General features: G+C 41.9%; 1 protein-coding gene across 7 annotated transcripts in view; it reads left to right on the plus strand.

The window, feature by feature from the left end:
• The first annotated feature begins 984 nt into the window (after positions 1–984).
• The window catches only part of PMFBP1 (polyamine modulated factor 1 binding protein 1), a 52712-nt gene continuing 41216 nt past the window's right edge, over positions 985–12480 (plus strand). For 6 of the 7 annotated variants that reach the window (XM_045443359.1, XM_045443356.1, XM_045443360.1 and 3 more), the window contains exons 1-3: positions 4868–4996; positions 5762–5833; positions 10890–11045. In XM_045443359.1, the coding sequence (XP_045299315.1) occupies positions 5783–5833; positions 10890–11045 (207 nt within the window). In that variant the 5' untranslated portion in view covers positions 4868–4996; positions 5762–5782. Of the gene's footprint in view, positions 1142–2023; positions 2223–2885; positions 3032–4867; positions 4997–5761; positions 5834–10889; positions 11046–12480 lie in introns of those variants that run through there. The other variant, XM_045443357.1, reaches the window with a different exon arrangement.

Consider the following 12480-nt stretch of genomic DNA (forward strand, 5'->3'; position numbering starts at 1 on the left):
CTCTGTCTCTTTAAAATTAAAAGAAAAAATGTTTCCTGGATGGTTTAGTTGGTTAAGCATCTGACTCTTGATTTTGGCTTGGGTCATGATATCACAGTTCATGGGCTTGAGCCCCTTGTGGGGCTCTGTGCTGACAGTACAGAGCCTGCTTGGGATGATCTGTCTCCCTTTTTCTCCCTCTTTCTTTCTCTCTCTCTGCCCCTCCACTGCTTCCGTGTGCTCTCTCTCTCTCACACACAATAAATACACATTTTTTTTTAAGTACCAAAGAAGAGACCCATGGGAAGAGAATTTCACCTGTGACAGTGAGGCTGATAAATCCTGGAACACCTTCTCTTGTTCCTCCTGGACCCTCATTTCTTCTGCCATTTCAAAGTCTCCTTCTGGGAAGACCCAACTAACCATGTTTCCTCTCCAGGAAAGCCTTGGTCCTGGGGTTGGACTATAACTCAATTTGTGACATTGGTGTCAGGTCCCTACTCACTAAGTTATGGTGCAGAACCTGAAACCCTGGCAAAACCATCTCCAGCATCATCTTCTCCTGCCATCTTCCCCTATCAGATATGCCCTTACATGGTCAGGGATTTTTCTCTTTGTATCCAAATAGGCAAACTCTGTTCATGCCAAGCCTCTGCAGACTATGGCTCCATCCATACATTCTGGGTGGAAATAATTGATTGTACAAGGAACATTCCTACCAATTCATGGTGCTCACATATTTTTTGAAAATAGAGGAAAGATTGGGGTGCCTGGGTGGCTCAGTTGGTTAAGCATCAGACTTTGGCTCAGGTCATGATCTCACAGTTTGTGAGTTTGAGCCCTGCTTCAGGCTCTGTGCTGACAGCTCAGAGCCTGGAGCCTGCTTCAGATTCTGTGTCTCCTCTCACTCTCTCCCTCCCCTGCTCATGCTCGGTCTCTCTCTCTCTCTCTCTGTCTCTCTGTCTCTCTCTCTCTCTCAAAAATAAATAAACATTTTTTAAAACATTTTTAAAAAATAGATGAAATATTGAACATCATCTCATTATTTCAATAATTAAGAGCCCTAGGATTCATCACACCTTTTACATTAGTAGGAGGTGGAACATTGGAGAAAAATAAAAAACCCAGCAAGAATAAAGGAAAGACTTATGGCTGAGTGCAGGTAAATATACTCGTTTTGATTAACCCCCAGGGATAACTTTAACTTTATTTTTAAAACTCATTTTCTTCCTGACACACAGCACTCTATAAGCTTAATGTGTAAAGCATAATGACTTGATTTACATATGTTGTGAAGTGATTACCATGATTAGTTAAGATCATCTAAAAAAAAAAAAAAGATTTTTTCCTTGTAATGAAAACTCTTAGGATTTACTCTCAACTTTCAAATAGACCATACAGCAATGTTAACTATAGTCATCATGTTGTATATTACACCCCCCATTCTTATTTACCTTATAACTGGAAGTTTGGTTTTCTAAGGCTTGTAGTCCATCCACATACCCAGGGAGTACTAGTTCCTTGGGGAGAAAGCCAGCGTCAGCAATCTGTGGTTATGGCATTTGTGTAACCTCATGAGGGTAGATGGTGTATGAAATACTAACATATGTTTCCCATCCTGCTTGCTCAACCTGTATTTCATTGAACTCATTCACTTGTACTCTTTTTCCTTCCTCTCCCAAAAACAAAACAAAGCCTCTCTGAATTAGGAAAGAGGAAGGAGAGGGGAATTTGAGCATAAGCAAGAGAATTAGACTCTGGTGAGATTGATGAGGTGGGAAAGAGCTGGGGAAACAATAGAACCCCAGATAGGTTTAGCAAAGCAGGGGCCAAAGAGACTTTTGATCAATACCAGGAATGGGAGGCAGGAAAGTGAGCAAAACCTTAGGATCCTATCCCCTTCATCTTAACACGTTTCCAGACAAAATGTAGAATGATATTAGGACAGGTCTAATAAGAGAAATCCTGAGACCAATCTCGTGTGTGTGTGTGTGTGTGTGTGTGTGTCTGTCTGTCTGTCTGTCTGTCTTTCTCTATGCATTAGGAACATCCTTGGAAAATGAAACAGGGCCAGCAGCCCCAAAGCCCACAGTATGAGGAAGATTCAATAAATCCAGCCTGTTGACCAGGACAGTGTTAGCACACTCAATCTGGGAGAGATGTCCATGACCATGGACCAGAGCCACCTCTGATGCCAGACTCCAACCTAGGACCCCAGAATTTAGGTGTACTCTGAAGAGGAGGTAAAGAGGTGGAGGGAGATGTGAACTGATTTATTTTTTTTTTATTTTTTTTTTTTTAATTTTTTTTTCAATGTTTATTTATTTTTGGGACAGAGAGAGACAGAGCATGAACGGGGGAGGGGCAGAGAGAGAGGGAGACACAGAATCGGAAACAGGCTCCAGGCTCTGAGCCATCAGCCCAGAGCCCGACGCGGGGCTCGAACTCCCGGACCGCGAGATCGTGACCTGGCTGAAGTCGGACGCTTAACCGACTGCGCCACCCAGGCGCCCCTGATTTATTTTTAACCTGAAAATGATGGCACTTTCTCAGAAATAACTAAGATGCTGTTTCTGCCATTTGTTGGAATGAGGCTCAGTAACCATGTTGAGTAATAAAAAAAGTTACTTTTTCTTTACACATCTGAGTTCATACGTGCTAAACTAGTGACTCATGTGAGGTACAGTGCTAGGTGTTTCTTGAGAATCTGGAAGGTGCTCTGAGTGTGAGCTGAGGCCAACCAGGAAGCACAAAACATCACGGGATACTCTGAGTTTCTTGTTTCACTAAAATTGTTTATTTGTTTGTTTGTTTTTCTGGTCATAGCCGTCATGAAGAGAAGGCCTGCTGGGGCAGGGGGGAAGAGGGCAGGACTTTTGAATACAAGAAAGCAATTCCCTGGGCAGATGCAGCAGAATTGGATGTACCAGTGGAAGAGATGAGGCATGAAGAAGTGGTGATTTCAAAAGAGATACAGAAGACATAGAATGAGGCTTTGAAAAGAGAGAAGACATTCAAGTCCTTGGCCCAGAGATCTGTACCCACAGATCAGGTAGGGAGCCCTCCCTCCATTATGAGTTCTGTCCTCTACAAAATATTGGTCCAGCCACACTCCTCAGAGAGCACTGTGAAGGTTCCACATGATCATTTTATAAAGCATTTGAGGCTCCTTCAAAGCACTCTTCCTTACCCATCTGGCAAACATTACTGTCAAATGCACTGAAAATTTATCATATAACCCTTCCATTTTTTTCACCATAAGCAATTCCAAATTGCCCACTGCTGTTGTTAATGACTCACAGGATTCCCATATCTCCTTCATGGAAACACACAACTTAGTTCTCTCTTTCTTTTCTTCTAACTTACTTTACTTAGTGAAGTCCAATATCTTTTCATGTAAATATGAGGCCCTATGCCTTACACTTCTCCTTCCAAACATTCTTGGCCCTTGCAGCTAGTTGTGTAACTCCATAGTTGACAAAACCATCACAATCTAGACAGTCGTTTCTGTCCTTGGGATAAGATTTTATTTGATTTAAGAGTCATCTCCAGACCATCCTGCAGGTCTGCCTGTAGAGGAATATTTTTTTTAATATTTATGTATTTATTTTGAGAGAGAGAGAGAGAGAGAGAGCAGGGGAGGGGCAGAGAGAGGGAGAGAGAGAATCCCAAGCATGCTCCGTGCTGGCAGCGCAGAGCCCGATGCAGGGCTTGATCTTGTGAACCGTGACATCATGACCTGAGCTGAAATGAAGAGTTGGACACTTAACCAACTGAACCACCCAGACACCCCTGCCTTTGGAGGAATACTATTCTCCAGGATATATTTGTTCCATTCCAACTTTTGTGTGATGCTTAGGCTGGTTATACTAAAGAAACATGTGCATCATGGTAGAACATTGAATCAGTAAACCTTAGAGACAATGGTCATTTAATTCAACCCCCCAACCTCAGTTTATAGAGCCAGAAACAAAGCCTCAGATAGATGAGTGCCTTTCATTCCAAAGGCCATTCCTTGACATGGGTGCTAAACTAGGTTTAGAAGCTTGGTGGCCCAGAGCCTTGTTTAGTGTTTTTATGCCACATTACTTTTAATCTTCTAGTTTAAATGTTTATGTCCCCCCCCCCCGAACTCATGTGTTGAAATTCTAATTCCCAAAATGATGGTATCAGGAAGTGGGGACTTTGGGATGTGATTAGGTCATGAGATGGATTAGTTTTCTTCTAAAAGAGACTCCACATAGGTCCCTTGCCCTTTTAGCCATGTAAAGTTACAGGAAACACACACACACACACACACACACAGCTGTCTCTGAAGAAGGTCATCACCAAACACCTAACTTGCTGGGGACTTGGTCAAGGATCTCTCAGCCTCCAGAACTGTGAGAAATTTCTGTTGTTTATAAGCTACCCTGTTTGTGATACTTTGTTACAGCAGTCCATCTGGCTGAGACACCTAGTGTGGACATCATTTGTGATGGTCACCAATACTTCCTTTAGGGGATAAAGGAAGAAGTTAGGCATGACCACGTGACTTGTTTTGGCCAATGAAATGTGAGCCGAAGTGAAGTGTGTCACTTCCACTCTAAGACCCTGTATGTTACCCCTCTGCTGCCATGGCAACAGGCAACATACTAGATGACAGAGGTTCTACCAGCTGAGGACAATGAGGAACAGCCCCAGCTGACTCATAAAGGGCATGTAGCACAGTGAGAAGTAAACTTTCATGGTTTTAAGTCACTGGAATTTGGGGGCTGTCTGTCACTGCAGCATCACCTGGCCTCTCCCTACTGGGGAAGCCTGAGCTACACCCCCACTCCCATGATGCACCTCTGTGCACAAAGACTAAAGAGGGTAAACAATGCAGCATATCAGAATACAACCCCATAAAACATTCCAAATTCCATGTCTCACCAGCATTCTTTCTTCCTCTTGGCTTATATTAGGGGTGGGGGATGTGGTTCATTACAAAGAATGAGTATTTTGATAGCTTCTCATTCTTGGAACTATTCTGCAGGTAAGTGCCTGGCGGAAATCTCCTTTAGTCTTAGAATGAAAAACATGATAAATTGGATTATTTTAATAAGTCAGTTCGTTATGACCTCAAACACATTATCCTGTAGTTATGCACACACATGTGCAAAAATCTTTGGTTTTCTTTGAGGCTTTTTATATAGATAATTCTCAGCACTCTATGAGTTTCTACATAACTTTATAAGCACCAACATACAGTAACTTGATGCTTTGAAAAAACCACATCATCAGATATCTCCAAATTAATAGTTATAAGTTAATGACAGCTCCTCGTGGAATAGTAAGACAGCCTGTGTGACCTTGGGTAAGTCACTTAGCCTCTCTGGACTTCAGTTTCCTCCTCTGTAAAACAAGGATAGTGGGGTTATCCTGAGAATGAAGTTGGGTTGTGCACATTCTGTCTGGTTCATAATTAGTGCATAATGTTAACTATATTTGAGCCATTGAATAGTGAGAAATCTAGAAAGTAAGATCTCAATATTTTGCTTTCCAAGAAACTATGAATTCAGAAACTCTTTGGCCCACCAAGTGTTGGTTTTGGGGGAAACCTGTAAATCCTTGGTCCTGTCTTTCTGGTAAAGGTTTTAACACGCTTTTGAAAACACAGATGGGCAGACAAGTAGGTATTGCTAACAGTTCGGGAAATTTTTCCAGGCTCCCTGCTGAGAGCACACATCCAGATGGGAAAACCTTTAAAGGGCCAGGCTTATTTCGATTTTTGCCATCTTAAATTCTTGGACTTTTGCAGGTTTATAACAAAGCTCAGAAAATGCTAAAGCTTAAAGAAGAATTGAGAGGTGCCAAGGAAATGAAAGATGAGGTAAGGCTCCTAACTCTTCTACACACATGGAGTCGAACCTTTGTTACAATTAACTTCAAACTCCAGTAATAAGCATCCCAAAATATCACAGAGATGTAGGCAGCAGACCATAGCATTTAAGAGCCCAGACTTGAACAAAGTGGGTCGTGGTCCACATCTAATAGCACTATAATATTGGGCATGTTACTTACCCTCTCTGAGCTTCCTTCCCCTTACTTAGAAAATATGAATAATTAGCACCCTTTTCAAAGGCTTGCTGTGAGGATTGAGTAAGATACTGTGTGTAAAACACTAGTGCTCAGGACATAAGAAGTGTTTAATAGATCTTAACTATTGTTGCCAACATTGTTCTTTATCTGGAATGGTATGGAAATGGAGTGTTCTAATTAGTCTAATATTTTGGCCAAACTGTGTTTACCTATTCCCTCACTTGTTCCAGAAAGCTTTTAAGGCGGATGTTTAGGTTAGCATAGGATTGTCCCACATGACTTATGCTTTTAACAGACCTTCTTCTAATGAACACTTTCCTGCTGCATTACTGCAGGAAGCTGTACAGAATTTGCTGCATATTCTTCAGGGAACAAGGATCTGGCATGGATTTTCTAGAAGGGCATTTCTTCATTCAACTTATATCCTTGGCCTGCCTTAGATGTGCCAGGCATAGTTCTAGGGGGTGAGCGTAAAGCAGGGAACAAAATAGAGAAATATCCTTGTTCTTGTGGAGCTTACTCTCCACAAGTGAAGATTTCACTCTCTCTAGTGAAATAATTTGTCCAAGGGCATGATGGAGAAAAGTATGTAGCAATGGCCCAAGTGCCATAAAAATCAGCCCATATTCCATAGGTGGCTGACCTCTGTCATGTGCCATGTGTATCCTAAACCATATATTTATGTAGTGTGCCAATTTTTAAAGAACTTAGAACACAATAAAATTATACTCATTCTTCACTAGATGAATAAAATTGGTTCCAAAATTTTTGCTCACAGGCAAAACTTTGTATAAGTGCCCATTAATTCCCATTATAAGTAATCAAAATCTGCAATGTTTCTATTGAGGGAAATGTAAACTCAGGAATAAAGTTAGTAAGATTGATAACAGTGCTTGAAATTACTGTATATGACTGTAAACTCTACTATTACATAGTAAAATGCTTCATTCCTGAAGCAATGATAATTTTAAAACATAATTCTCACTAGAAATTTATACATATTGAATGGTAGTCGTGGTTTCCATTGTTTGTTAAATATTTGTCTTTATCCTCAGATAAAAAACATAATTTCCCAAAGATGATGACCTTTATGGTATCGTTGGTTGACTCCAAAATTACTCCGGAATCCACCACCCGAGGTTTCTTGTTTGAGTGCCAAATCCTTCATAGAATGCTGCCATCTCAAATCTTTGTAATGCTCTTGACTTCTGAGACTACTTCTGAATCACAGGCTTCAGTTTCACATCAGCTTCCCCCAAAAAGAAGCATGAAACCATTTGTCAGTACTTTGAAGTCTAGAGCAAAATTTCTTCCGAGCTTTTGAAATGTATGTTCGAGAAGACATGCTCTTTGAAAAAGACCCATTTAATCAATACAGAAGATTTGCTTCAGTAAATAATCTGTTTTCCAATAACTATCAGCATTGCAACTGCAGTATCAGCCCTCACCATTTTGCCTGTGGTTGGTAGCTGCTGCTGATGTCATATGCCTTCAAATGGTGACCAGGTTCCAACCTCGTATAAGTAAAACCAGGGTATATAAATGCATGGCTTGTGAGTGAAAACTCACCCAGCAGCAGAGGCTTGTGATTTCAGCCATCATTAATGACTTCAGATCTAGGGCAGGATCAGATGGTGCCTGCAGGTCAGCATTATGATTCTCAGTTCCTCTCATGCCCCAGTACTGGTTACAGAGCTTTGATTGATGAAATGTCAGATTAAATCAATTCCTGCCACATATTGATACTCAAAAGGCATCTGCCTGGAATTTAGCCTTCATAAAGTAGATAGGATTAGAAATAGTGTACACTGACCTCTGTGCAAGATATTAGCAAGAAATTAAGTTTCCTGGAACCTCAGAAACACTTGCATTTCTGGAGTTCTGAGGTGAGCCCATCCTCTTCCTACAACTGCCTACAGTAAAAATCTTTTGTTGTTCATGGGAGTCAGCTTGTTGCTCTCCTAGCATTTCCACGCCTGTTCTGATGAATAAAAACCCCTGTATGATTTTGACTTTCAGAGTGAATGGTTAGGGGTTTCTTTGTTTGGTTTTTTGGGTTTTTTTTAATTTTAGAGAGAGTGAGTGGGGGAGAAGGGCAGAGGGAGGGAGAGAGGGAAAGAGAGAGAATTAAGCAGGCTCCACGCTCAGTACAGAGCCTGACTTGAGGCTCAATCCCATGACCCTAGGATCATGACTTGAGCTGAAACTAAGAGTCAGACACTCAACTGAATGAGCCACAAAGACGCCCCTAGTTTTGATTTCAAAAGCAAATTTCATTTGACATCCAACAAAACACATTTGTTATTCAGTTGGTTTGCAGAATCCTCTAAGAATTATTTATTCCAAACCTCTTGTTTTCTGAATGAAGAAATTGCCTCAGACACTCTGAGTCAAAGCTAATGTCCAAATTAGATGAGATCATCTACATTAAAGATCCAATTCTGAAGTCCTGTTGGTGCATTAGAATGGTGGCAAGCAGGTCTTCTGCTCAGAAGACATCTAAAAGTAGAGGGAGAGGGGTTTTTTATTGGCCTGACAAAGAGAAGGCATTTAGCTTTTAAGGTGGAGAAGCTCAAGTTGTATATCACTGCTACTTTGTTAATGAGTCCACAGGGTGCCAGGCTCCATATGGAACAATCCAGTGACATGGTCCTCACCTTAAAATGCGTATATTCAGCATTAAAGCAAGAGTATGGGGCACGTGACACTCTATAAAGCAGACATTGTATTGTCGCCTAATCTGCTCATAGATGCCAAAGAAAGAGTCCTGTGGCAACAGGGGGAGAAGATCCCTAGGGTCTCAATACCCAGAGAGCCTCTATTCCCTATTCCCAGTGTGGCAGCAATGAGAAAAGGAATTTAAAGAACTGGAATCAAACTTCTGCTCCAGGTCGAGTCAAGGATTTTTTCTAGTTAGAAAACAGTATCCGTACACCATTTTTTTTTTTTAACTGCTCTGCACACATTCTCTTAAGAGAGTCCCTGGTAAATTGTTGTAATGGTAATTACATGCTTGGGGCAGTTGACATCCACTGTTATTTTTCTGAAAGTGAGGAACGAGGGACAGGAGCAAGAGAGGAAGAGAGAGAGTTTTGAGATAATGAAATCCTTTTAATGACAGAGCCATGCCGTTAACCTAATTAAACTGTAAAGTGGTAAAAAAAAAAAAAAAAATCCAGGTACTAAATGGAAATGAAGAAATAAATCAGCTGAGACAGCAGCACTTCTGGGAAACCTTCTGAATTCCGAATACTCTGACATTGCGGTGTCCGATTCTCGTGGTTATCCTCTGGCCCCCCTCGGCCTTGTGCAGAGGTCTCTTAAACTGACCTGTCCAGTAAGGCTTGATTTATGATGTCCATATCAGGTCTCCAGCTCCCCTGGGGATGAGTGTTATGTAGCTCATGTATTTAAGAAGCCAGAGCAATCAGTGGGCTATGGTGGCAGATCACTGGCTACAGGGTCAGGAGAGCAGACCTCTCCTCATTCTGCTGCCAACCAGCTATGAGACCCTGGGCACTGTCGTTTGGATCACTTTACCATTTTTGTGCACCCATGGCTTCTGTATGCTTTTGTACCTGAAACGCTCTTAGAAGAATTGCCCTTGGGCTATTGGGGTCACTTTGCTCATAAGAGCAGAGAGCTGGAAGTCCTTGGGAGATTATATCCCATGGGGCAGCCCTTAGCCATTGACTGGCTGATAATGAGTCTAACAGCCCAGCTTTTGCAACTAATCAGGACAAACTCCCGAGGTGTAACTTACACTCCAGAGTTCCCTGTGGGATCAGGCAAAAGCTACTGCCTTGAGAACTTTGTCTGAAATAGTGCCCTTCCTTGGTTTCTTCTTCTTTTCCTGTCTTGCTTCCTTCACTTCCTGGTTGATTTCTCTTGGGAGTGTTTCTTTAATAGATGCTGGGAATCCTTGCCTAAGAGCCTGCTTTGGATAATCATGTACCATAAAAGTACCGGACTCAGTTCCAACATCTAAAACTCAGAAGTGGTAGTGCCTATCCTCTTGAGTGTTATGAAAAGTCTGCACAGTGACAGGACTAAAGCACTGGATAGGTTCACAAAGGGCTTCTTCCTAATTTCTTTCTATACTGTTGCCACCCACAACAGTGAGAGTGGACGGTGGCATCCTAGTGTGATGGAGCACACACTTTCTTACCACAGCTCTACACCCCCAACTCCACCCAAGTTACTAGGCTCCGCACACTTTATTTTGATCTCTATCATTAATTTCCATTCTGACCTAGCTGTAATTAGCTAATCTTTTTCACTCGTAATCAAAGACAGATTATTTTATGCAACCAGCCCAGGGATTTTACTTTTATTCTCATTGGTGTACGTCTCCACAGAAAAGCACTCAGTTTACAGGTGAAGGACGTCTGTTGGATTAGTGGGTAGAAGAGAAAGTTAAAACACTTCAGAATCCACATCAACTCCATCACTGATTCACTATAGTCCTGACAAGTTCATTTGACATCTCACTATGTTCATTTCATCAGTGGCAGAACCATTAATATTTATAGACAGTCTGCGAGGTGCCTGGAATTATTCTAGGCACTGACTTCCTCTTGAAAAACAGAGGAAGTGTCTGTGATGTACCCACAGCAGTGGGTGAAGATTAATTAATGTAAATAAGTAATTGTCTGAATAATGCAGAGCACTCAGACACCTCGCAAATGGATACTGTGTAAATGTTACACTGGATGAGTAATAACAGCTAAAAGTTGATGGACAAATTTCCAGCAAATTTAAAGTCTCTGTCAACCAGTTAAGTGAACGAAAGTAAGCATTTTCTTGATAGTTTATAATTAATGCTCGTGTTTTTTCTGACTGCCTAGGTAGGGGAGAGAGACCGAGAAGTGAGCGGCCTGAACAGCAAGCTCTTGAGCCTGCAAGTTGACATCAAAAATCTGCATGATGTCTGCAAGAGACAGGGGAAGACCTTGCAGGAGAACCAACTCTGTGTGGAGGAGGCAATGATGAGTAGCAACCGCGTAAGGGATTCAGCAGCTACTACCCACCTCTGCTCCCTCAACTTCCACCTCTGCTTCCTTAGGCAGGAACAATAATGGAAAATTCTTCCACTAGTCATTCAAGAGCATTTATTGAGCAGAATTAAATACATGCACTCTCTCACTCTCTTGCTGTCTCTCTCTCTCTCTCTCTCTCTCTCTCTCTCTCTCTCTCTCTCTCACACACACACACACACACACACACACGAACACCCCATCCCTGCCATCAGAACTTTTTCATTTAGCTATCTCCAAGGTCATCTACATTTGAGGCCCTGTCTTTTCCTTATCTGGCCTTTTACACCTGGATTTACAGCATCTGAGGCCAGAAAAGACCTGAAAAGACCAAATACTAATTATATAAGGAGAGTAGCATCTCCTAATGGATGTTAGACAAACTTCTAAGTCAACCATGAAAATAACAACTGTCCCACTCGCTTAGAGGTGTCAATGATCATCAGCACAGCAGGTGATCTTTATTGCCACATCTGCAGCTCTCTGCCTACAAGCTTTTCTTCTAGATGCAGGAACCCAATCACCAGAGAAGCTCAAATGTGGAATGGCTAATGCCCCCAAAAGCAGCCCTCAACCAACGACTGATGGGGAAATGGATAAATAATCCATGTCTCTTGGCCCTCAGTCATAGAATACTCCAGGCATGCTCTTTGCTCTGTCCTGGAGTTCCTCAATGGGATCCTGCACCAGCTACCCACAATGGTAACTAGCTTGATAACACCCCCTTCCTTGTCTCATTTCTTCACCCACCTACCTGAATTCCCCAAGATCACTTCCCACATAAACTACTATTTAACACTCAGTCCCGTGCCACAGAGCTTGCTTCTGGAGGTGTGCAAGCCAAGACACTCAGTAACACTTGTCCTGCACATGTATGAACAATGGCATGATCATCTTCCCCTGGCGTGCTTATCTTTTTTGAACTAATACTTAGGCTAGGCAGTTCACCAGCTGAGGCAACAATTAAGCCTGAGGTTTTCTCTTTTTGGAAACTCTAGTTCTAGGCTCTGTAAACCCATCTCTAAATTTATCCCCAGAAGCTGGGAAGCCAGCTGGAAGATATTTTCCCACAGCTCTCTGAAAACTTTGGGTTTATAAGATGCCTTATTTGCAGTCTTCATATCTTTTTAGGGACTTGAGTCCTTGGCAAACATGAAGCAGCTACTGGTTGCATAGATCTGCTGCTAGACCCCCTAGTTAGCCTTAGCTGTGTAAGACTGTGTAAGACTCCACTGTCTTCTTCAGTATTTGTGGTCTGGTCTCTCTTAATTGGGTCTATTAGACTTCTTTCAGGACTTACTACCTCTCTGTCGAAACCACAGATTTTTCCTCTACAAAGTCCTAAAAATGTTACCAACAAAGCAATTCCACCTTATCCTACTGAGCGTTACTGTCCTTTCTC

The sequence above is a fragment of the Leopardus geoffroyi genome, chromosome E2, assembly GCF_018350155.1.
Source record: "Leopardus geoffroyi isolate Oge1 chromosome E2, O.geoffroyi_Oge1_pat1.0, whole genome shotgun sequence".
Taxonomy (NCBI): Eukaryota; Metazoa; Chordata; class Mammalia; order Carnivora; family Felidae; genus Leopardus; species Leopardus geoffroyi.